General features: G+C 38.4%; 1 protein-coding gene across 1 annotated transcript in view; it reads right to left on the bottom strand.

Moving 5' to 3' along the window:
* Nucleotides 1-621: 621 nt before the first annotated feature.
* BBS2 (Bardet-Biedl syndrome 2) overlaps nucleotides 622-26,802 on the bottom strand; it is a 30,951-nt gene continuing 4,770 nt past the window's right edge. The window contains exons 2-17 of the mRNA XM_059903932.1: nucleotides 25,813-26,040; nucleotides 22,248-22,373; nucleotides 21,917-21,979; nucleotides 21,026-21,103; nucleotides 16,996-17,100; nucleotides 16,826-16,912; nucleotides 13,969-14,104; nucleotides 13,598-13,737; nucleotides 12,549-12,693; nucleotides 12,292-12,463; nucleotides 11,447-11,576; nucleotides 10,089-10,220; nucleotides 9,454-9,591; nucleotides 8,176-8,288; nucleotides 1,824-1,972; nucleotides 622-1,099 (exon numbers count right to left, since the gene is read on the bottom strand). Of these exons, the coding sequence (XP_059759915.1) occupies nucleotides 993-1,099; nucleotides 1,824-1,972; nucleotides 8,176-8,288; nucleotides 9,454-9,591; nucleotides 10,089-10,220; nucleotides 11,447-11,576; nucleotides 12,292-12,463; nucleotides 12,549-12,693; nucleotides 13,598-13,737; nucleotides 13,969-14,104; nucleotides 16,826-16,912; nucleotides 16,996-17,100; nucleotides 21,026-21,103; nucleotides 21,917-21,979; nucleotides 22,248-22,373; nucleotides 25,813-26,040 (2,049 nt within the window). The 3' untranslated portion in view covers nucleotides 622-992. The remainder of the gene's footprint in view (nucleotides 1,100-1,823; nucleotides 1,973-8,175; nucleotides 8,289-9,453; nucleotides 9,592-10,088; nucleotides 10,221-11,446; nucleotides 11,577-12,291; nucleotides 12,464-12,548; nucleotides 12,694-13,597; nucleotides 13,738-13,968; nucleotides 14,105-16,825; nucleotides 16,913-16,995; nucleotides 17,101-21,025; nucleotides 21,104-21,916; nucleotides 21,980-22,247; nucleotides 22,374-25,812; nucleotides 26,041-26,802) is intronic.

The raw sequence follows: 26,802 nt of genomic DNA, 5'->3' as shown, positions 1-26,802 counted from the left end.
AAGCTGCCACTCTAGCTTCAAGGTCCCCCAGTCATGCCAGCTTTTCCACTACCCAGAATCTATTTCTGCTACGTCGGCAAGCCTCAGAGACAGAGTTTGGCTCCAGAACCACGCCACATTTGCTATAATCCACACTGATCAAATACATGCCCGATATCCCATTTATCTCAGTTCAAATTTCAAGTCTCATGCGATTGCATCTGAAATGCAAGCTGAATCAAACCTGGATCACCAGCTGGAAACAAATTGGAGAAACTTCTGTTTTAGCTTCCTGCTCTTCACAGGAAAGGGAAGTCACACTAGAAGAAAACTGGAATAGATATCCTGAGCCAAACCTCCATAATTGCATTAGACTTCACTCTCACTTCTCCACATTCAGCTCTAAAAATTCCAAATGGTTTTTTGTTATACAGAGAATTATACATATGGCCCATCTTCGGACCAAAGTCTAGAACATTCCTACTGTAAATAAGTTCTTAATAAGTATATATTCAATAAAATGAAGTGAGGTTTAAAAAAAAGGCACACAAATTGAATATCCATATTTTTGTTCTTCTCCACATAATACAAATGGTTTTATGCAATTCTGATATGGTGGTGATTTCACAATCAGTCAACACATAGTGCAACACCTTTAAATTTTAATGAAAAAGTAGATAATCTACTTTAATTACAATTTCAAGAAAAAAGATGCATCTACATACTGACTTCACATACGTACAGTAAAACTGGACTTTGAAGCCCTAATGTTTCAAAAGTATTCATTTCCCTCCATACAAACCTAGTGTATTCTGCAACGGTACTACTGATTTTAAAAAAAGAAAGTGAATACACTTTTCAGATGCAATGCTTTGTCTTTCATTTGTACAACTCACCAAGGTGGTTTTCGCTCTCAGCACCTTGGGTTCACCAGGACGTGATCCAAAGCAAACCAGCCTAGAAGTTTAAGGAAAAACCCCTTCTAGCAACCTAGTTACCTATTCTTTCCTCTCCTATGAAGAAGCTGTCCCCACCCGCATGATTCGGAACAGCGTGTTGATGTTGTTGCTTCGAATCGCATCCCGACAAGCAGTAATCACCTGGTTCTTTGGTTTTCCAACTGTAAGAGAAGAAACATCAAATCCATATGAGCCAAAAGATTATTAAAAGTGAAATTATGAATCAGAGGCTATCTATAAAAACAACATAAAACTAGGGTAGAAAAGAGTTATAGGTAACTACAAATTCAACCAATTTATCTTACCATTCCCTAAAAAAGATACATACCCTTGTAAGGGACTTTATCACAAACCAAGCTTAGAAATTATCTCACACCTAGACACCAAGAGTCAGTTTTAGAAATAATCTTTGCTAAGTGGATATGAGCTTTGATCCTTTTCTATAAAAGGAGGTCAAAGCACTGACCCAAAACAGCGGATTCCAGGTATAAATCTCTGGCTGATATTTCTGCTTCCTTTGGTTTATTCTGTTGTTCTTTTTGTAAATTTTAAGTTGGAAACTTAACTCATTAATTTTCAGTCTTTTTTATTTTTTTCTAATAGGAGTATTTAAGGCTTTCCTCTTGAGTATTTGTCACTAGGTTTTTCTTTAGAGGATGTAGCAAGATCTAAGAAAAGGAGCTAAAAGTGTTCTTTCCCTCTGAAGTCTGCAGACTAAAGGCAAACAATAGGTTGACTGAAACTCAAGTGAACGGTGCTAACTTCAGTATGAAAGGCATCTTTATAGATACAAGTCCTGATATGAATTCTTGAAGCTACCACCATCTTCAGTGGTTCTCACCCCAAAATTACAGACGAAATACAGTGCTACAAAAAGAGACTTACCACGTAGACGACCTGCTCTTTGAATCGCTTGATTTACTGCTTTGAGGCTTCCCAACAGCTCTGTGTGATTGTTACAGCGAATTTTATATCCATTGAGCAAATCTTTATTAAGGTCATATAGTTCCATGTAGCGATTCTTCATTGTTTTCCTGTGTACATCAAGAGAAATTTAGCACCACTGTACCTCAATATGGCAGGCTTAAATGAAAAGACTTGCAAACTTCTTAGACATTAAAAAAAGGAACAAACCAGATTTTTAGCTGTATTGTCATTAAAACAGGGTAACTGCTAAAGTCTGCTTTGAAAACATTGAGAATTTTCTATGAAATATTCTGTTTCTTCCAAATAAATGGAAGACAAGTGGCCTTCCTTGGTTATTGATCCATGGTTTGTTTGAAATTAGGAACCAAGAATTATCATGCCCATGATATGAGGGGTGGGGAAAAGTAAGGTGATAGACTACCTTCCAAGCTTCAGATTAATACTGACAGTTTCTTATAAAGTTAAACATACACTTACTATACAACACAGCAATCACATTATGCCACATTTCACCCAAAAGAAATGAAAATATGTCTGCAAAAAACCTGTATGCAAATGTTTATAGCAGCTTTATTCTCAATCACCAAAGTCTGGAAACAACCCAAATGTCAATTAATTGGTGAATGGATACACAAAGTATGCATATCCATACAATAGAATACTATTCAACAATAATAAGGAATGAACTATTGATAACTTGCAACGATATGGATGAATCTCAAAGGCATTATGGTAAGTGAAAGAAGCCAGACCCAAAGGCTATATATTTGTATGATTCCATTTATTTGACATTTAGGAAAAGGTAAAACTATAGGAAGAGAAATTAGATCAGTGGCTGCCAGGGCCTGGAGGTTAGGAGAGGTACTTGATTCTGGTAGTAGTATAAATTTCCCCAAATTTATTGAACTGTAAACCTAAAAAGGGTGAATTATCTACATGTATATTATACATTATATATCAACTAACCTGGCTTTAAAAAATACAAACAATGTATACCTGATAGTCTCTAAATGAAATATAAATAAATCAAGAAAAAAGGAATTTAGAGGTTGCTGGTCACTTCTCTCCAGTTTAGCACAGTCAAATACCTAAAGCCAGCAACATCCCTTTCACTTAAAAAAAAAAAAAAAAAAAGCCAGAGAGAGAAAAAAAGGAGGAGCCCTATAGATAAAGTTGGCCAAAAAAAGCAAAATTCTTATATACCTCAGAGAAAACAACTGGAAGAAAATGAACTGGAAAGAGGTAAAACTATCTCAATTTACAAATAATACAGTGTACCTCTGGAAAAACTAAACTATAAGATAATTCAGTAAAGTAGTAGACTATAAAATCAACACAGAAAAATCAATAGTGTTCATATAGACAAACAAAAAAACAGAAGATATAATGTGGAAGAAAGAGCCTATTTACAATTGCAAAAAGAAAATACCTACATCTAAACTTGACAAGCAATGTCTGATACCTACGTGAACAAAACCATACAACTCCTGAAACACATAAACATGCCTTGAACAAAATATAAAGACATACCGCATTCTTAGTAAGACTGAACATCACTGTAACAATGTCAATTCTTCCTAAGTTAATAAATTTAACGTGATCCCAGTAAAACTGCCTACTTTTTTCTGGAGCTAAAATAACTGATAAAGTTCACAGAACAAACAAGCATGAGGAGCCCAGAAAACCATGAAAAAGAAGAGCAAAAGGGTTGGGGGAGGAGCACCTAGCCATACCAGACATTAAAACATACAAAGCATTTTTAAGAAAAGAATCGTACTGTCAAATGAAGAGACAAGACGGATGGATAGAGCAATATAGAAAATCCAGAAATAGACCCATTGCATATGGAAATACATTATATTATTATAAAGGCAGCATCTCAAATCAGTGGGAAAACAGGCTTTTAACGTAGTATTACTGAAACAATGTGACAGTCACATAGAAAAAGATAAAACTGAATTTATAACTTACACTGAACACCAGGATAAACTCCAACTGTAACAGACTTAAATGTAAATATACAAAATACTAAAAGAAAGTATAGGTGAATTTCTCTACAAATGGGAAGTAAGGGAACTTTTGTAACTAGAACTCAAAATGTAGAAGTACCAAGGAAAAGACAGATCAATTTGACTACATAAAAAATTTTAAAAGCTTTTATACTCAAAACCAAAAATCTAAATAGGCAAAAGAAATAAACAATTTACAGGGAATTCCCTGGCAGTCCAGTGGTTCGGACTCCAAGCTTCCACTGCAGGGGGCACAGGTTCAATCCCTGGTTGGGGAACTAAGATCCCTCATGCTGCCTGGCGTGGCCAAAAAAAAAAAAGAAAGAAAGAAACAATTTACACACAAAAAGAAACACAAATAAGCCCTTAAAATAATGAAAAGATGCTCAATACTGCTCATAATAAAATAAATGAAAATTAAAACAACAATGAGACCATTTCTCACCCACTGAATTGCTAAGTATCCAAGAGTTTGCCAACATACTCCATTGACAAGACTAAGGGAAACAGGCACTCTCAGAGGAGAATGCAAAATGGTATGACGGCTATGGAGGGGAATTTGGCAAAATCTTGCAAAACTGTATACACATTTATCATTTTCCCCAGCAATCCCATTTTAGAACTTTTCCCCAAAGATACCTGAGTAAAAATATGAAAAGATTTATGTAACAAAATTATTCACTGCAATATAATAGCAGAAGAGCAACCCAAATGTGGAGAACTAGCTGAATAAACATCCAGAGAATAGAGTACTGTGTAGCTGTAAAAACAAATGAGAAGTATCTCTGTGTACTACTGTGGAATGAACTCCAAGCTATATTTTTAAGTGTAAAAAGCAAGGTGGAGAAGAGTAACTTGCTATGATTTACTTACCATGTGAGGAGATGTGTGTGTGTATATTTAAATTTTTGATTGGTTATTTATAGTGAAAGGGAGGAAACAGGATGGAGGTGACAGGAAAGAGAACTTAGACTTTTCTGCACGTTTTATAGGACCGACTTTGGACCCATATAAGGTTTTAATAAATATGTAATAAAATCAAACCAAAAAGGAAAAAATGTCAATCCCCTAAGATTGACAGCAAAATGAACCAAATGAACCTAACTGTATATTCACACTTGTAGCATGATCAAAAAAAGAGGAGTTATTTCAAATGACTTTAAAATATAGTAATTTGACTAAAACTCCCTACTAGAACACACTCTAAAGACACAAAGAACTAGAAAAAAAGTCTTACTCCATTTTCGGCAATCATATTGTTGACAGTAATATTGGTATTATCCTTAAATGCTGTGTGTGTACCATAAGATAAAGCCAATAGTTATGCTGACAGTGGTTAGAGACATGATTTCCAATGTGAGAGAGAAGAGATATACCATTAACATCAAAATTAAGTAAGAGCCTGTATTCGTAAATTTGAAGTGGAAATAGTATGAATTCATGATATATTTGCTCATTGAAAAAAATATATACATTTCCTAGCTTTATCTATTGAAAAGGTCTCAAATCAATATCCAACCCAGTAGCAATGAGCATCTCTAATGCTCAGACTATGATCTCCATTTCCCACTATAAAGGACCAGGACTGAAGAAATAGCTGATTCCAGATTCAGAACAGGATATATACCAGATAAGCCTAAAACATCTTGTACAAGAAAACAAACTAATGAAACTAATAGGTCTGTCCAAAGGTATTGATAACTGCAGCCAACCTGAAAAGGCTTCTACTGGCCAAAGACAGGACAACTGAGCCATCATAAAGAATAACTGAAATGGGCTGAAGCACATTAAAAATGTTAATAGGATTTTAAAAATCTCATTGGTCAACCTGGAGATGCTAGGGAACCAGCTCATTATTTTAAAGCTGATAAATAGTGTGTCATTCCAGTACAAACTGTACCTCAGGGAACCAAATAATTCATTAATTCATGAAGGAATGTTACTATTTATAGAAGTACTTCAGCCAATTTACAAAGAAAAAATAACAATTAAAATATCACTATTTTGCAAACCCGAAAAGAAATAATTGATTTCAGCAGTGATCAACAGCTGATAACATAATAAAAAGAGACAACATGCATCCTCACAGAAGTACATAGCACCACTTACGAAGCATTCTTGCTAAAAAATTGAACCTGAATCTGATCAATCCTCTATATCTAACTACCATTTTCACAGAAATACAGGGGACAGAAGAATACTACTAAACATTACCACAGGATACAATCAACAAAATCCAAAGTGGGAAACTAAAGAAGGAGAGAGTTAGGAGAAAAAGTGAGCAAGCAAATATATGGATTAAAAGAGATTTATCAACCAAATTCAATGCATGGTCTTTGGTCTTTGAATCTTGATTTCAACAAAACAACTTAAAACACACAAACACACACACATACATTTGAGACAACTGGGGAAATTTCAAACACCGACTAGATATTTTGTGATATTAAGAAATTATTTTAGGGCTTCCCTGGTGGCTCAGTGGTTATGAATCCGCCTGCCAGTGCAGGGGACACCGGTTCACGCCCTGGTCCGGAAAGATCCCACATGCTGCGGAGCAACGAAGCCCGTGTGCCACAACTACTGCGCCTGCACTCTAGAGCCCGCGAGCCACAACTACTAAAGCCCGCGTGCCTAGAGCCGGTGCTCCGCAACAAGAGAAGCCACCGCAATGAGAAACCCACGCACCGCAACGAAGAGTAGCCCCTGCTCGCCGCAACTAGAGAAAGCTTGCGTGCAGCAAGGAAGACCCAACGCAGCCAAAAATAAATAAATTAATTAATTTTTTAAAAAATTATTTTACATTTTTCTAAGTGTGATAATGGTATTGTGGTTATTGTTTTTTAAAGGTTCATTGTCTGAAATATTTGTGGCTAAAATTATATGATGTCTGGAATTTGCTTTAAAATAATACAGTACCTAGAAGAGGAAGAAGGTGAATGTGGAGATGAAACAAGATGAGCCCTTAGTTGATGACTACTGAAGCTAAGTAGCTGCTATAGAGGAAATCATATAATTCAATCTACTTTTGTGTTTGAAATCGTCAACAATATAACTTTCAGAAATCACTTACTTCTGAGCAAGACCATTTTAACTATCTGCTAATGATTCAGGCCTTTCAGGAAAACAAGCAGCACCTTAGGCGAACTCTTGCCTCTAAAATGCACACATAAACTTCACCTATCATTGGTGAACTATTTTACTGAATCCACCTCAGTACATTTTATTGCCAAGATAAATTTTGCATCTTAGCAAGAAGCTAGGTGTACACAAATTTGTTTTTAACTTTTTATTCTAAAATATAATACATATTCAGGGACTTCCCCAGTGGTCAGGTGGTAAAGAATCTGCCTTCCAATGTAGGAGACATGGGTTCGATCCCTGGTCGGGGAACTAAGATGCCACATGCCGCGGGGCAACTAAGCCCACACACCACAACTACTGAGCACGCGCGCCTCAACTAGAGAGCCCGCATGCTGCAAACTACAGAGCCCACGTGCTCTGGAGCCCGTGAAAGATCGCCACAACGAAAGATCCCGCATGCGTCAATGAAGATCCCGCGTGCCGCAACTAAGACCTGATGCAGCCAAAAGTTTAAAAATTTTTAAAAATATAAATACTAAAATATAATACGTATTCAGAAAAACTCACAAAACAAATGCTTGTTAACTAGGTCAAGAAATAGGACATTGCCAGCATTCCAGAAGCTTCCCAATGTGTTCTCTCTGAACAGAGTCCCCTCCTCCCCTAGGAGAAAATACTATCTAAAATAATAATCTCTTCCCTGTATTTCTTTATATTTGTATCATCTATGTATGCTTCCCAAATGATATAGCTTAGTTTTGTCTGTTTCCAAACTATATAAATGGAAGCATTTTGTACATATTCTTTTGAGTCTTACTTGTTTCAATCTCCATTATGTTTGTAAGATTTGTCCATGTTTTCACGTCATCCAGATACATGCATTCTCATTGCATGTAGTATTCCATTGTACAGATACATCATAATTTATCAGTTATATGAGTATGGATTGTTTCCACTTTGGGGTTCATATGAACGATGCCTTTATGAACGTTCTTGAACTAATATCCTGGTTTATATGCACAAATTTCTCGAGGTTATAAACCAGGAGAATTGCTGGGTCATAGGGTATGCACATTTTCAACTTTACTGATGATGCCAAGTTATTTTCCAAAGTCTCTGTACCTATTTACACTCCTACTAGTAGCACCTGAGAGATGCTACTCCACATCGCTGACGCTTTCCACCACGTACCTGTCCCGGCCGTGGTAGATACTCACATGTCCCGCATCAGACGAGCATCCTCAGCTCGAACCAGCAAACTTCGGATCAGATTAGAATTATCGGCCATGTCAGCACTGAGCTTCTGATGCACTGAGTGATATTCATCCACCTGGAGACCATGAACACCCAGGAATTAAAAAGACCTCACAGGGACTTCCCTGGCAGTCCAGTGGCTAAGACTCTGCGCTTCCACTGAAGGGGGCACGGGTTTGAGCCCTGATCGGGGAACTAAGATCCCGCATGCCGCATGGTGGCCAAAAAAAAAAAAGCCTCACAAACGTCTTGAAAACTAGATAAATTGAAAAGACGCTATGTATTATATACCGAGGCCCTTTTCTTTCTTTTTTTTTTAAATTTATTTATTTATTTATTTTTATTTATTTATTTTTGGCTGTGTTGGGTCTTCGTTGCTGCATGCAGGCTTTCTCTAGTTGCAGTGAGCAGAGGCCACTCCTCGCTGCAGTGCGTGGGCTTCTCATTGTGGTGGCTTCTCTTGCTGTGGAGCACGGGCTCTAGGCGGGCAGGCTTCAGTAGTTGTGGCATGTAGGCTCAGTAGTTGTGGCTCGCGGCTCTAGAGCGCAGGCTCAGCAGTTGTGGCACATGGGCTTAGTTGCTCCGCGGCATGTGGGATCTTCCCGGACCAGGGCTCAAACCCGTGTTCCCTGCATTGGCAGGCGGATTCTTAACCACTGCGCCACGAGGGGAGCCCCGCCCTTTTCTTTCTGCCGTTCACTTGCCCCATCTTAACTATCTCCTGGGTTTCATCTCCTCCTGTGCTGCCTCCAACACTCAAAATGACATTCGATGTGAATCTTTCCCATGTCTTAGCAGCGTGAGCCCAAGCAACACAAATATTAACATTTTAGAGATCTGGGGTGGGGATGTTGTTATAAGTGGGGACGAATCACAATCCTTTTCTTTTTTGATTTTGGGTTCTTGGAAAGCACTAAACCAAAAAGCAAAGTAGATACAACAGATAAGATGAAAGGCTAGCAAAGGAAAATGTTCATTTATTGTTTTTAAAGTGTCCCTCCAAACCAAACACAGAAAGCAGGGTGGTCAAGAGCTAACCACTCACTTTTATAAAAGATATCCTTTTAATTCATGAACTCTCCAATACTAGCTCAATTTTATTTTAAGAATTTTCAAAAGTTCTTTAAAACATGACTATCACGTAACATACGTACATTTGTAGTACCACTAACTTAAGAGAAACATTTCAAACATTATTAGACCACAACGTTCTCTCAAATGCATCCACCAGGTGCCCTCACCTTAACTAGCACCTTTCGTAATTCCTCGAAATAGACAGGGAAATCGGCTTCTACCTGAAGGTCCTCAATAGCAAAAAATGATGCCATCGACTGGATGATATCACCAGCCAAATCAATATCATCAGTATTTATAGTGATCTATCCAGAGAAAAAAAGACAAGTTAGCATCCTTGGACATTAAAGACAAAGTTGGCTGAAACTACCTGAAATTTCCCATATTCAACACATTAATTGAACATAAATGTATATGTGGTGATAAAGATAAGGTCTAGCCCTCAAGGAAATTACAAACCAAATTACTTCTAGCAGCAGACAAAAAAAAAAAAAAAAAAAAAAAAAATCAATCCTCTTGCCTTATAAACTGAACAGCAAGGTCATTCAGACAGTGAAAGTGTTTTGTCCTCCTCTGTATTCCTAAACCGTCCCAAATTAGGCGAGGAATGGGTGAAGGGAAGGGGGGGAGAGAGGCAGAAAACCGCTGTTCCAGATTATACGCCCATGTCAGAGATGATAACACTAACAGACTAGCCTGAAACACGTGGTTTTACGACCTTGACATTGGTTTCACCTGCCTCACTTTACACTGAACGTTAAATGTTACGTGAGAAATCTGTGCCCGTGACAGTAAAAATTACCTCTCCACTAAGTTTTATTTTTATACACAGCTGGCCACCATTCCGTAAGGATGTGAAACACACTTGAAATGGAACATTCTGAATGTTAGTGTCCTCTGGTAACAGAAAGTTCTGGTTGAGCCACATAACAACCTTAAAGATGAACAGAATGAAATGAATTTCCATTTTTAAAGTACAGTCATTATTAAGAGTTATCCTGCTTTCTAGTTTTACTACTTGGAAAAACAAAACAAAACAAACAAACAAAAAAAAACCAAAGAATTATACTTCACCCCCACCAAGAAAACACTATTCACACTCCTTTTTCCCACCCCATGCATGTTCTTAAGTAACATTCATAATTATGTCCGGTCCCACAGCATGTGTAATTTTATGGCATTTTCTACTGAGACATAATCTTACATGCAACATGGAAATGATTCAGGTATGAGGCTAATTCTGTTTACATGATAGCTCTTCTGTGGCTATATCCTGCTTAAAATCATTCCATTCCACTCTTTAAAAAATTTAAATGAAGTTTGCACACATACAGCACAAACACAGAGATACATCCACACTATAAGTAAATAATTAATTTTAATATAAATAGTAATACTTTACAGTGGTTTGCAACACAGGTTCCACATAAGATCCACCTGTGAGGCCTTTTGGAAGGGGCCACCTGTAGAGTTTCATGTTTCACAGGCCAGGAAGGGGCCTGAGAATCTACATGACTAAAAGCCTCACTGAGAATTCCGAAGTCCAGCCAAGGTTAAAATCCACAGGTATTAGTCCTTTAAACTTTACAAAATGCTATTATACCAATTATGTAATCCTCAGGGGCCCCCTTGTGAGGTAAGACTATCCTCACCTACAGATAAGAAAACTGGGGCTCAGACTGGTGAGGGGAATTCCGTAAGATCACTAAGAATTTACTAGTTAAGGTAGCACTTGAACCCCAAAAATGTTCCCATTTCCAAGTCCCCACTCTCTTTCCATTCTGATGCACGCTCCTCTTGGAACACTAGATCCAACCACACTAAGACTATAAGAAAGAGAGGAATTGAAAACTGGGAAGAAGTCACCTGTGACTAAGGATTGCTTAGGTAAGTAACTTTGAATAAATTATTCAAAATAAATATTTCTGAATTGATTATCCAAAATAAATATTTTCGAATAATTTTTCAAAATGGGAGAAGATATTTTAGCAACATTTTTGGTACAGGTTATAAACAATCCAACTCCAAGCTACATAACTCTTTCATGTCATATTTACTGCTACCAAATAACACATTCATGTAATTTCCCCCTTTCTACAGAAAAACATCCAAAGGATTCTAAAGTGCAAAAGTGTTGAAAGAGATAAGCCAGATACTCACCCTCTGTGCCCGTTCTGCGATGATAAAGTTGACGTAACTGAGCGGCTCACTGGCAGAGTCCGGGCTGGTCAGCGCATACATGGAGAAACGGGGGAGTTGTCTTGTCAACTCAAACACGTGAAACTGGGTGCTGTGGCCAACCAACGGAACACAAGAGAACTGTCTGTGTAGAATTTATTTCAAAGGGCAAGGCCCAGAAAATAAATGTAACGTCACTACCAGGTCATCAAGCTGCCATTTAAGGGTGTCAATAAAGAAACTCCCCCTGCCCAAAAAAGACTTGAGGGTTAAAGTCCCATATGTAATGGTGTTTGGGATTTAGTGACATCATGAGTCTGTGTACATATTGGGTTGGCCAAAAAGTTCATTCCATAAGCTGTTACGGAAAACCCCGAACGAACTTTTTGGCCAACCCAATACGTGCCTGCACCAAGGGTTTAAAACACTCTAAAAGGAATGTGAAAAGGTTTTTATCTTCCAAAAATCTAGTGGTTTCCTTTCACTAGCTGAGGTTACATATGACTCTCATGTAAAGGTGCAACCTAACCTTGTAGTCTTAGTGGCCAAAACTAATAAACTATCCTTTAAATGTATTTTTGGAACTTTTGTGAATATGAGATCATCTGACTAAAACCAGAAATAACCATCTTAAACTTATATACTCGTTATTTTTTTTTGAAAAATTTCAAATTAGAGAAATAAGAGGTCATAGGAAACCTTGCCTGGGTGGGAAGAACCCTTAAACGGCTTCTCCGGCCCCAGAGAATCCATGACATAATGGGAAATCTACACATTTTGCTCTCTAACTGCTCTCTGGAAATGAACTGTGGCTTGCAAAGGGTCACCTGCTCCTGTAACCCACGAAGGTTTTCAAGTGCAGATCCACAGGGACATCTTTGGGAGGTGTAATTGGGATGCGGATGGAGCTGGAAAGGTTGTGAATGCTGGGATGCACCACGTGGCTTTCACCTAGAAAAATTCCCTCTGCAAAAATCAATACTGCTCGGATGATGGTGTCTGCAGGGAAGAGAGAAGACAGCAGTCCAAGAAGCAGTCCAAGATGGCACAGGTGCCAACACACCAGCTCTAAGTAACGACTTACCATTAGAAGTGGAAATGCACAACTCTGCATGTGCAGCCTGCGCCTCGCTCCCCGGGTTGACGGAGAGGGCAGTGTGGAGCTTGGTGTTGGCCGGGATGACGCCGCGATGCCCATCAGCCTCATTCAGTAGACTGCTCAGTTCGGCCTGCGAAACACCCCACCCACTTCCAACTCAGTCACCGGAACAGTGAACTAATGTTAATTTTAAATAACATGGCTATTTAGCTTCAGAAGACAGATCCCCCATCATCTTATTCACCTGATTCTTTAGACTTCAAAGGACTCACCTCATTAGTGCTCTCGCTCTAACCTGGCTTTTTCCCGAAGGAAAATATTCTCATCCCTTCCTGTGGTTAGGGTCCGCTGTCCCCCAGCATGTCTTTTACATTTTTCTGCATTTTTTTTAGTAACTAAAGAAATTCACTTAGTATAGCAAATTCAAATACAGTTATGCATAATGGGACAAATTAAAATCCTACTCCCCAGCTCATCCTCCAGCCAATTTGGTACATACATGTACATATACACACATGCGCACGCGCACACACACACACACACACACAAAGAGCTTCTGCAGTTGTCAATTTTTATGTTATTTGTTGTTGAAAAAGATAAAAATTACTCTGTACATACTGTTCTCGCTTCCTTTCATTCAGTAACACCACAGATACCCTTCCGTATCAGTCCCCAAATATATACTTCATTCTTTTGAGCTGCTTAATATTCCCCAGCCCACAGTCCCTACTACTGATCAAAAGTTAAGTTGCTTCCAACTGTTCCCTGCTACAAATAGTGCTGCAGTAAATGTCTCTGAACACTCATGCACATATTTCCATAGTTTAGCTGCCCAGCAGTGGAATTTCTAGGTTAAAGGATACACACCCTCTTCATTCTGACACTAGCGAAAAGGCAAACCATCTGTGCTTCCACCAGCGGGGAGGGGCAGCCCACACCGTGGCAGATGCTGAAACTCTTCTTTCACAGCTGCCAATCCTCCTGGTCATCCTCAACTTCTCAGACTCCCATGGGCCCTCCACATTAGGTCCTACCTTGGCATTGTCCTCATAGTTACGGAGCTCCAGCAACAGGTTCTGCTTTTTCTGACTCAGCTCTCGGATCAGGTCCTGCTCTACGCTGGTGTCCATGAGGTTCCCTCTCATCTCAGCCGTGCCTGGCAGGTAGCCCCGGACTGACAAGAGGAAAAAACACTCACCAGACTGAGGGATAAGCCCAGGTACATCCAGGTCTACTTTTAAGTCATCAATTACCTGTTCTTAAAACCTAAGTTTTCATTTCCCTAACTTAGGTGAATTTATTAGGATGAAAAGATATCAACACAAACACTTTATAGTGGAATTTCCCGGTATTCGGACCCAAATCAAAATCTGACTTTTCAAGGATTTTTCCTATCCCGATTTACTTTCCCCATCCACCGAGCAGCAGATTAACTGTATGTGGCCATCCATCCGGTAATCTCCCTCCACCACACCAGCAACTGCAGAAGAAAAGTTGTCCTTAAAGATGACCTCCCCAGTTCGGTCACTTCGAGCATCGACCTAAAAATAAAACAAGAACTTGAAAAATAGCTTATGCTACAGTTTTTTAAAAATAACACAAAATTTTAAAGTTGAATCAGCTTTAAAATCAGCTATGGTCTAGAAGTTTTCAAGAGTATTCCATGGGACCCTGTGGCTTCTCAGGATGTACCTACAACCATCAGGGCCAAGGGGCCGCAATCAGCTCTGTTTTCTTTTCCTTATTAAGTAAACGCTGTTTTACATACTGGCCTGCACATAGTATTTCCTTTGAAGAAGTGGGGTGCCTGAGAGGCAGTACATTTAGAATATACAGAACAGTGCAAAAGTCCAAACTGCCTGGGTTTGAATTCCAGCTTCACCACTGGGATCTTTTTTTGCCTGTGGGATCTTGGACCAGTCTCTTAACCATTCTGTGCTTGGCCTCCTCATCTGGAGATCAATAATTGATTGATCTGGAGATCAATAATAAGAATATGAAGAAAATAACTGTACCCACACCTCAGAGTTGTAATGAGGCCTAAAGGAATTAACACGTGGTAAGCACTCAGAACAGGGCCTGGCACATAGAGGCATACAAGACATGTTAGCTCTATATACAAATTTTATCTTTACTATATATAAATGTATACAATATAGTTATAGCTAAAGTTTGAAAAATGCCAACCTAGCCCAATCTTCCACCATATAACCTTTTGTAATAGCCTTGTTTAAGAGTCCCTCTTCTGGGACTTCTCTGGTGGTCTGGTGGTCTCAATGCAGGGGGCCCGGGTTCGATCCCTGGTCAGGGAACTAAGATCCCACATGCCACAATTAAGAGCCCGCATGCTGCAACTAAGACCTGGTGCAGCCAAATAAATAAATAAATATTTTTTTAAAAAAAAAGAGTCCCTCTTCCACGTACACTACTGAGACACCTCAGAGAGCCCTACTATCCTCTGAGTCTCCGCTTCCCAAGGGAGGCAAATAACTAACCAATCCATCAGAAACAAAAGCATCTCAAAACGACAATGAAGGATAACCACTTAAAATGGTGACTTTGTTCTAAGCAAGAACATATGCATTATATTAATAAAAGGCTAGCTACAGAAAATCTAATAGAGCAAGCATCTCAGTGACCACTATTTCTGTCTTTTCATAAACATCCTTCTGGGCAAAACTTTGCAATGAAAAACTACACTAAGTTAGGTCACAGCTTACTACTAGCTCCTACCCTTTGTCTGAAGAATACCATGCTCTTAATAACATCAGTTAAGCCTGAAAATTATGGATGCTAAAGCCTGTGAAGTAATGAATGGCCCCTATTAACCAAAGGTCTTCACACATTAACAGAACCCTCGAACTCAGATTGAACTGAACTTGCTTCTTTCTAACTACTCCATGGCCTTCAGCATTGCATTTCCACAATATTTAGCAAACAAGAGGGTTCATTTGCTAACTAAGAAACAGGACTACGAACTTATATTTCTGTGGATTTTCTATTCTTTTGCTTTATCCAACATGACGGTTTTGCCTTGGAAGAGAAGATGAGCCTCCAACTCAACAAATGACCTACTAAAGAAAAAGTCAGTTGGCTAGTCGCATTTAATTTAGTAATTTTGTACCTATATTCACCTCTTGGATCTGTATATTTTCCTTTTAATGCTATTTCTGTTAAGTGCAGGTATCAATTTTTCTACTTATATAATGAACTGTATAGTTTTCTTATCTTTTTTATGCCCTACAACAGATTATATAATAGAAATTTCTTAAAATTTTGAAAGCATTTAACGAGAAAAACATCTAGGTCCAGAGTCAGATCTGAAGGTTACTTTTGATAACTTCTCAAGTCAAGTAGTTTCTAATTCTCAAATCAACCATAATAATTTATATTCCTCCAGAACAGGGTCCCCTTTATGGATTTTCAAGTTTCTTAATAAGCAACTACATGGTCTTTCTCTATCATTTTTAACACCCATTACCAAAGACAAAACCAAGTGGAGAAGCAGCAACCAACATAACAGTTTTTTAGAATCTGTTTTTCACACAACACCAAAGGAAGGTTACAAGGCACTGGCCAAAAGTAAAGAAAAATCAAAGAAGAAAAGATACAATTAGCTGATCTCCTCCAGGCAATTGGCACTGACAGATGAAAGAGCTAGGGCAAATGGTATCCATGGAGATCCGACAGCTACTGAAGCAGTTGCTAACAAGATAATTCTGACTTGCCAAAAGACTGTAGAAAATTCTGATTTGAAGTTAAAAAAGGAAAGAAGCAAAAAAATTCTATTTTGAAGTTCTAGCTCAGAAAACAATATGCTAACATAATTCTTCCCATTAATTCTGTTTTTAGTCAGACTTGAAGACTTACTAGAAAAGAGCTATACACACAGTTCACTATTAGCTTATTAAAAATCCTTTTTTTAACGTGCTTATGCCTAGGATCAACCTGATTAAATTGATTCTCATTCCTTCAAAGAAGAGAAAGAACCTTCCTAGAGATTTTCTTTTTTTTAGAAAGAACCTTCCTAGAGATTTTCCCCCAAATAGCACTTATGAGACGGAAAGGACACTCACTCACTCTGCAGTGTTGATAACTAGAGCAAGAATAAAAAAACATGGGAAGATTATGAAGTTACATTTGAAAGCACAGCCAAGGAACTCAAGTTTATATTCTCGTGTTACTGCTCTGAGTCATACAGCCAATGTATCTCAGACAATTATTACTTTAAATCATACTTGAACTCTACTGTTTAAACTTACCTTCCCATTGGACCAACCGGTTATCAGTTCACACACTCCATCAGAATTAAGGTCAAAAGCATGAATGCTCATGGCATGATTTTTGGACTGAAAAGGAATTTCAACAATTAGTACATAAGTCTCTCAATAAGTATAAAATCCCTGAATCTCAGAGGCTTAATCATACTAACTTTAATTCTCCAGTATCGGGCTGTTTTGTCATAAACTCCAACTGTGCCATTGGAAAGGGCATAACCAAATCGACTGCCGTACATGGGACAAAGAGAGGTGATTATCTGCAAAAAATAATGATTAAACACACAGTTCATTAAGGCTCAATTTAGGGCAAAGTGTGGCTTTATAAAACTGCATGCCTTGCTATAAGTATGTTAAAATTAGATTTAAGTGCACTTCCAATCCATTAGAGGGGAATGCATTCCCCTTCTCTATGATCCGTGTCATCTATTTCAGAGTTGGATAATCAGAATTAAATAAACTCACAAAATTTACTGTTTTAGATTGAGCATATGTAGCAAGTTTCAACAAATTAGTATTTTTTAAATAATAAAATTAAGGAATTAAGGAGGGAATAAGCTGCGTACACAAGATCTGGAATATGTACAATAGATGTTACACACACTAACTCAAAATGTTTTAATGATTATTCCAGTTTCCTTAACTTATGCTATCCTACAGTCTAAATTTTAAAAGGCCTTGTAAAATCCACAATTAAACATCTTTTAAGTGTATACTTTTCTATGACATAATTTATTGTTTGCTAGAGATGAAAGACGTTTTTTAGAAGAAAACATAATCATTTGAAAAGCAAAACCCAGCACATGGATTTCTATATGTATCTAACAATATATATAATGTATATATCATACTGAAATATTTACAGAATTATTAGAGGATTTAACATACTTAAGAGGATAAAATTTTAGATACTGAAAAAAATTATCCTTAAAAGTTAAAACCAAAGTTTAATGATATCTATGATCCTGCAGATCTACTTTCTAATTCTGACACTAATACAAGAGATATAAAGAAATAAATTGTATAAAGCAGAGAATAGTTATGTAATTTCTTCTACACCTACAGCTTTTCTATAAAACCACCCACTTCACTTAACTCTGAATACAAAGTGCTGGGTAGGACTCCAGAATTATTTAGCTCAAGGCATTCTTTTGGCAGTGCCGTTCAACTGCCAAATAAATTATAATTTTGCTGATGTGTGAAAAGACATTTGAACTAGGAGCAAAATCAAACCAAAAGGACAGGAAAACAGCCCTGAAATGAACAATCTTATGAAGTCCACATTTTCGTAAATTTAGCCCCAGTTTCCCTCGGTCCCTTAGTCCTTCATTAGCTCACTAGTTTCTTCTTTTGCGGACTAGAGGATCAAGAGGCACCTCAAATCCCTTGCTCTATTTCATGTTCTTCTGTCCTTTTCCAGGATTTAGGAAAGAGGTGTTTCAAAGAATGCACTCCCCTCACATCTAGTATTGACAATAAACAGAAATTCAACAACACCTCAATGATTCCCTAAAAGAGAAAAGATTTACTACAAATTTCTTTTTTAAACAAAAAATTTTTTTTAAATTTATTCATTTATTTTTGGCTGCGTTGGGTACTCGTTGCTGCTCCCAGGCTTTCTCTAGTTGCGGCGAGCGGGGGCTACTCTTTGTTGTGGTGCACAGGCTTCTCGTTGCGGTGGCTTCTCTTGTTGCGGAGCACGGGCTCTAGGCACGCGGGCTTCAGTAGTTTTGGCACGTGGGCTCAGTAGTTGTGGCTCACGGGCTCTAGAGCACAGGCTCAGTAGTTGTGGCTCACGGGCTTAGTTGCTCCGCGGCATGTGGGATCTTCCTGGACCAGGGCTTGAATCCATGTCCCCTGCACTGGCAGGCGGATTCTTATCCACTGTGCCACCAGGGAAGTCCCGATTTACTACAAATTTGAATGAAAGGGAAATGGTAATGCAGGACACAGCACCTACAGGCCAGTGATTCTCAAGTTGTTTTTTTAACAGGGTGGTGGCAACCCCCTTCAAGAATCTAATGAAAGCTAAGGATCTTCTCTCTAGAAAAGCACACATTAAACACATACACATAAACAAAACCACCCCCATATGGACACACATCTTCAGACTGTTGCTTTGGCACTCATTTCTCCCCTTCATTTTCCTCCATCCACAGCTATTAGTTTACAACCATAATAACTATAACTGCATAAAAAGTATAGTAAGTCGAAGTAAAAATCTATAATAAAGGTAAACCAGTTAAAATCATTGATAACACTTTTATATATCAATATGCACGTTTTGCCTTGCGGTCTCCCTTTTGTAGTCAGGGAAATAGAAGCCTGACGTCCCTAGACAGTTTTGTAAGTGGCGAGAAGCGAGGATGAGTGGCCAAGGTGAGTTCTGAGGCTGGTGCCCTCAAGCTTTTCTGATACAGACTCCCGAACACCACGTGATTCAATTTTGCACAATCCCATCATTTTGATCTCCAAGACTTCCTTCTGTTGTTTTTTTTTTTTTTTTCTGTCCATTTAAAATGGTTACAAGCCATTGCTCCTTTATCCCTTTCTCCTTCCTTAATTCAGAATATCCTAATTCTTTTTTCTGTTTCCATCTTGCCCAATCCTGGAAAACCAGCAGCAAATAAATATCCTAAGAATACCAAAACTACAAAGGATAAGAGTAATCTTCACTGTTTTTTTTTTGATTTTTTTTTTTTAAAGATGGGGTTTTTTAAATTGTTACTTTTACTTATTTATTTATTTCTGGCTGCGTTGGGTCTTCATTGCTGTGCATGGTCTTTCTCTACCTGTGGGGAGCGAGGGCTACTCTTCATTGCGGTGCACGAGCCTCTCATTGCAGTGCTTCTCTTGTTGCAGAGCACGGGCTCTAGGCACGCGGGCTTCAGTAGTTGTGGCTCACGGGCTCTAGAGCGCAGGCTCAGTAGTTACAGCACACGGGCTTAGTTGCTCCGTGGCATGTGGGATCTTCCCGGATCAGGGCTCGAACCTGTGTCCCCTGCATTGGCAGGCAGATTCTTAACCACTGCGTAACCAGGGAAGTCCCATCTTCACTGTTTAAAAAAAAAAAACTCTTTAAGAAACATCTCAGGTTCAATTACATGAGTAATTCTAATCACAAAGAAACTAGTCAAGTTCTCTAACATCTGATTTTTAAGTTTACCTATAGAAATGTGCCTAAGAAGTATTTAATTTGAATTAAGAGAAAAAGTATAAAAATCTCATTTACACACTTTATTCAATATTCAACCCCATTTAATACACATGATGATAAGGAGGAGGAGGAGAAGGCACAAAGCTTCAAATCCTGACCATGCCACCTACTAGCCATGAGCTTGTGAGAGTAACTTAACAGAGAAACTTAACATGTTCCCTCATCTGTAAAATGAGAACTAATAATACCTTCATAACAGGGTTGTTGTAGGATGAGTAAGTTCAGTGCCTGGCATATTTCAGGTGCATATTTCAGGTGCATATTCAGGTGCATATTTCAGGTGCATATTTCAGGTGCATATTTCAGGTGCATATTTTAGGTGCACAATAAATGGTTGCTATTATTATCAGTAGTATGTATTAGCTCATTAAAAAAATACCTTTATGTGCTCAATAATTTTTCTCTATTTAATCAGTCTTTTCAAGATATTTTTTTTTTAATTTAAAACTCTACCCTAAAGCTTTCTTTTTTTTTTTTTTTAATTTTATTTATTTATATTTTTTTATTTTTGGCTGTGTTGGGTCTTCGTTTCTGTGCGAGGGCTTTCTCTAGTTGCAGCAAGCGGGGGCCACTCTTCATCGCGGTGCGTGGGCCTCTCACTATCGCGGCCTCTCTTGTTGCGGAGCACAAGCTCCAGACGCACAGGCTCAGTAATTGTGGCTCACGGAACTAGTTGCTCCGCGGCATGTGGGATCTTCCCAGACCAGGGCTCGAACCCGTGTCCCCTGCATTGGCAGGCAGATTCTCAACCGCTGCGCCACCAGGGAAGCCCTTCAAGATATATCTTGATAAAGGATATTTAAATGCTTCTTTCCCTGTAATGCACAGCTCTGTTTAATCCCCACAGTTTTTACCCTAAAACTGTCTGGGTTGTGAGAAGATGTCCCAGCACTCTCCTTTAATGTTACACTTGACTATGCTAATCTGTCAAGGTTATCATAATTCTGATACCTTCTTACACTTCTTACCTCTGTTTCTGTCATTTCTGCCACAATCTCATCTTCTTTAAAAACTCGGATATCAAAATCCTCAGATCCAACAAGAAGCTGAAAGGAAAAAAATCATACATATTTAGTTCAGCGAGTGAACACAGCAAAATTTCCAAAAATAAAACCAAAAAATCGCATGATACTTCATATGTTGCTACAGCCACCCAGGAGTTCCAACTTCCCAGTAATGTGATGCTCAGAAAGGTTCCTTCCACTGAGAAGGTCAAGATTCAGTCAGTGAAGAAAAAGTGGTTACTATACATCCTGCCATGTGGGCTGCACCTCCTACCCAGAACAAGTTCTTTCACCAGGCACCTGAAAATGTTCTTGGTTTGGTGTCTGTCTGCCTGCAGGTGGAAGCCCTGTTTCAAAAGCCGGAGCCCAGTATCCGTGGACAAGTGGAGGGTAAGTCAATGCCCAACACAGTACTTCACTGGCTGCTCAAGAAGTTAATTTCTAGAGAAACCATTAGAATAGTTTAAAAAGGCTAAGAGCCAATCTCTAAAACTTTCAGATTCCTGAAAAAGTTGGCCAAAACTGAGAACTAGGTACGATTTAAAAGCATTGGAATCAAGTTATAAGACTGTGAATGTGACTGCGATCCCATCAAATATTCTGCCTTCTCGCCCTGTCAGGTGTCTTTGAAACATCATGGTCTTGATCTCTGTACTAGACAAACACAAGTAAATTATTGTTGAAAAGAGAGGAGAAAGACAAATGAGGCCAGTTAGCTCATCATTTAGGCAACAGAGCACCAAAATCAACTGTAAGAAGCTAACAGCTCTCTCAACACTAATGTCACCGTCATGGGAAAATGTATGTACTCAGCTGAGAAGTATACACAAGTGAAGTATCTCCTCCCGCACATACCTCTTTCTTCCCATCACCATCAAAGTCACACAAGGCCAAGGAATGAACATTATCTCCAGTAACCTGAAAATAAAACCAAAATCATTACTATGCCATCTTTTTTCACTTAATCCAAACACAGGAGCTACATGAAAGAGAGGATGATACAAACCACTAACTTAAAACTCCAATTACTCATATCCTTTTTCTAATGTACAGAATTATAAACATTGTTCTATTTTGTTTCTGTTATTCATTACAGTTAGTGGTAAAAAACAAACAAACAAGACCTAAAGAACATTAAAAGTAAAAACGTTTAAGAGTACTAAAGAGAGTATTTCGTTCTTCATACCGTCCAAAAGAGATCATTTCCTTCATGATCGAAACCCTGCAGAGCACAATTTCCACCAATAATTGCAAGAGGAGAGGAAATGTCTCCCAATGTCCCCAGCACAATTGCATTGGCCCCATCTGCTACCTAAGAAGGGAAAAAAGACAGAAACTCTCAAACAATGCTGCACGGGCACACTGGAGGTAACATATATCTCTCTTTTTATTTAGATACTCAAAGTCGTCTGTCATCATTTCTGAGAAGCCACATGGTCTCCTGAAAGGCAGGCCAGGGCTGTCCACTGAGGACCGTGTCTGTGGCTTATACGTGCTCATGCAAGGATGAGCACAGACCCAGGATACACTCAGGCCCTTGGTCTCTCACACTAACCTGCTACAATAACCTGCTACAAAATCCCAGGCTCTCTTGGAACACCAGGTTCTAAAGGCCAAATTCCCCAGAGAATCAAGACATGCCTTTAAACACCCAAACTTTTGTAACCTATTTTAACTATTTTAGATGGAAATCTTTTTAATACTTATTACTCAGTTCTCTTACTACTGCTCTTTTTAATCGTAAATTGTAAAGTACTAAAAACTACAAACACCTATACACCCACCATCCAGAACTAATAAATGTCTTGACTTCCTGAATAAAGTACATAAGCACAATTTAATTTATTTTTGGAAGATTTGAGGACATCTTTGTAAACACTGTTTATTGTATAGGAAAATAGTCCTTACTTACATAATCTTTAAGTAGGAAAACTATAAAAAATAGATTGGCTATAAAAGAGAGAAAAGAATTCATAAGAAGCCAAAACTACTAACTGGTCAATCAATCAATCAAGTTAAAAGGTAAAAAAAATAAACTGGGAAAAATAACTGCAATATGTAGGACAAAGAGTTAATATTTCTCATTAATAAGAGAGTTAATACAAAGTAAATAAACAAGAAATGGGTAAACACACCCCAAGCAAAAATAAATAAATAAAATAAACAGGAAATTCACAAGAGAAGAAATACAAATAGCCAACAAGTATGAAAAAAAGTTTATTCTACAATACATCATTTTTCACTTTTCAGATTAGCAAAGATGAAACCTATTGTTCGTTAGGGTGTGATAAAACAAGCACTCTCATATTCTGAGGGGGAGGTGAGAAAACAGTAGTCTTTCTAGAGAGCAGTTTAGCAATATCTAACAAAAATTTCACTTAAAAAAGGTTTTTAACTCAGCAATTGTAAAGCTGAATTCTTGTGATCATTAATTTTATGTGTCAACTTGGCAAGGCCATGGTACCCAGATATTTGGTCAAACATTATTCTAGACGTTTCTGTGAAAGTATTTTTTAGATGAGATTAACATTTAAATCAGTAGACTCTGAGTAAAGCACATTACCCTGTAGAATGTGGGTGGGCCTCATCCAATCAGTTGAAGGCTTAAATAGAAAAAAGACTGACCTCCCTTGAGGAAGGAAGGATTCTGCCACCAGACTGCCTTTGGACTTGAGCTTCAACATCAGTTCTTTCCTCTGTCTCTAGCCTGCTGGCATACCCTGCAAATTTTGGACTTGCCAGCATCCACAACTGCATGAGCCAATTCCTTAAAATAAATCCATCTCCACTCCCTCTCTTATATATATACACATCCTATTGGTTCTGTTTCTCTGGAGAATTCTAATACAGTCCTAAACTCAATTTCAGTCTTATACAAAAATGCAACAGTATCTTTGTCACATTGAAATAGGCAAAGATTTCTTAGGACAGAAAGAGCACTAACCATTAAAGAAAAAATAGATCAGCTAGACTTCATCAAAATTGAAAACTTTTGCTCATCAAAAGATACCTACCTATTGGAATAAGCCATGTATTGAGAGAAAATATTTATTTTACATGAATCTAACAGAGAACTTGTACCCAGTATATCCAAAGACCATCTACGAATCAATAATACACCCAAACTACCAATAAAAAATAGGCAAAAGACTTAGATGATTCACAAAAGAAGACATACAAATAAAAAATAAGCACAAGAAAAAGTGTTCTACATCACTGGTCACAAGGAAAATGCAAAATGAAACCACAGTAAGATACCACTTCACACCTACTAAAATGACTCAAATTACAAAGACTGGCAACACCAAATGCTGACAAGAAATGTGGAGCAACTGCAACTCTCACACATTGCTGATGGAAGTGTAAAACGGTACAACTACTCCTAGGTATTTACCTAAGATGAACTAAAACATATGTCCACAAAAAGACTAGGACAAAAATGTTTACAGAAATTTTATCCATAATTGCCCCAAACTGGAAACAACCCGAATGTCCATCCCACATGTCCATCATCAGAAGAATAAATAAATTGTGGCATAGTCACACAATGGAATTACTATTCGGCAACAAAAAAGAACTACTGCTAGGGACTTCCCTGGTTGTCGAGTGGGTAAGACGCCATGCTCCCAATGCAGGAGGCCCGGGTTCGATCCCTGCTTGGGGAACTATAGCACACACGCATGTAGCAACTAAGAGTCAGCATGCTGCAACTAAGAGCCCACATGCTGCAACTAAGAGCCCACGTGCTACAACTAAGACCCAGCGCAGCCACAATAAATAAATATTAAAAAAAAAAAGAACTACTGCTAAATGCAACAAGTATGACTCTCACAGATGTTAAGTGAAAGAAGCCAGACACCAAAGAGTACATTCTGTATGATTCCATTTGTATGAAGTTCAAGAACAGGGAAAACTAACCTAAGGTGACAGAAATCAAAACAGTGAATATCTATAGGGAATAGGAATTGACTGGAATGGGGCACAACAAAATTTTCTGAAGTGATGAAAATGTTCTACTGGGTTAGCCAAAAAGTTGTTTGTTCCGGTTTTTCCATAAGATGCTTCCATAACACCCCCAATATATTTTTATTGGGGGGTGTTGATTACAGGGATCAAAACGCATTGAACTGCACACTTAAGGTTTGTGTATCTCACTGTATGTACATTTTACCTCAATAAAAAAATACCAAAGGAAAAAAACTGCATTTCTAAGAACTTACCCTTAGGAAATAATCAGAGAAGTTGGCAAAGATATATGCTTATGAAATTATCAATTGTAATAGAGAAACTATGGAAATAACATAAATATGAAACAATATGGAAAGGGTTAAACAAATTATGATATATTTTAACACAATGAAATACTATAGAGCCAATAAGAATAAAGCATAGATATATAGTAACTTCAATATAAAGCTGAACACAATATAAAGCCACCAGGAGACCTGTTTGCTGGCTCCCTGGCTGTTGGCAGAACTCTTAATGGCAAATCTTGACAGATGGTAGTAGCACAGATATACCTCCTGAGAGATAAGCTGGAGTGTCAAAAAGTGGTTACCAACCATGACCAAATAAATAAGTGTCAAGTACACAAAGGAGATGTAAATGGCAAAATCCGCATGTTTTTTAATTACACTACAACAACCACATAAAAAACCAAAATAAATGTCTGATCTCTTTTAATCATAAAAAAGAAAAAGTGGACACTAATGGGTAATGGAAGTTTTATGGTTATAAAGGGGTATACTTGCCTCTCTGTAGAACAAATCTGAATTATTGTAGACATCATAAGCCAGAAGATTAGTCTGTGTCCCCACTAAAAGAGCATCATAGCCGAGTTCAGGGTTCAGTACTCCTGCAGCCAGGCAGCTGACTGCCTGGTTAATGTTGAGAAGCGAAACATCAGACTCCAGGGGGCTCTGGAGGACCCTGGAGGCACTGAAATGCTGGCTCCGGGCATGAGGGTTGTGAATAAAAACCTAAAAGAAAAACAGTTAATTACATCCCCTTAAAATACCAAAAATGTAAAATTAACATACATCTTTTTAAAAAAGACTCAGGCTGTTAACAGATATCAACATTAACAAGAAGTGACTTTAATCATCTACAAAACTTAAAACACCCACACACAGTTCTGTGCATGGCTGGCCTTCAATCATGGCAAACTGTGGAAACCCAGTGGTTCTTAGCCTTATAAAGAACAAGGTAATAGCCAAGATCTAGTTGTTGCCTCCCAGGGCAGCTTATATACTACCCACCAGTAGAGTGTTAAAGCACTCTTACAAACCATCATTTTCCTGGTCAACCTATAGGAAGCTGCTACCAGCTACAATGTGATTGCTACACACGAAGATCAGAGAAAACAGAATAATAAACACTTCCTTTAGTATCTTCCATCCAAGCACCTAACTAATTCACTTCCTAACCCTTAAAACTGGTAGTTTTGGGCTTCCCTGGTGGCGCAGTGGTTGAGAATCTGCCTGCCAATGCAGGGGACACGGGTTCGTGCCCTGGTCTGGGAAGATCCCACATGCCGCGGAGCGACTGGGCCCGTGAGCCACAGCTACTGAGCCTGCGCGTCTGGAGCCTGTGCTCCGCAATAAGAGAGGCCGCGACAGTGAGAGGCCTGCGCACCGCAATGAAGAGTGGCCCCCGCTCTCCGCAACTGGAGAAAGCCCTCGCACAGAAACGAAGACCCAACACAGCCAAAAATAAATAAATAAATAAATAAATAAATAAAT

Source organism: Balaenoptera ricei, chromosome 19 (genome assembly GCF_028023285.1).
Source record: "Balaenoptera ricei isolate mBalRic1 chromosome 19, mBalRic1.hap2, whole genome shotgun sequence".
In the NCBI taxonomy this organism is placed as follows: Eukaryota; Metazoa; Chordata; class Mammalia; order Artiodactyla; family Balaenopteridae; genus Balaenoptera; species Balaenoptera ricei.
The sequence above is the reverse complement of the archived record's forward strand: the minus strand, read 5'-3'. Positions and strand labels throughout refer to the sequence as shown.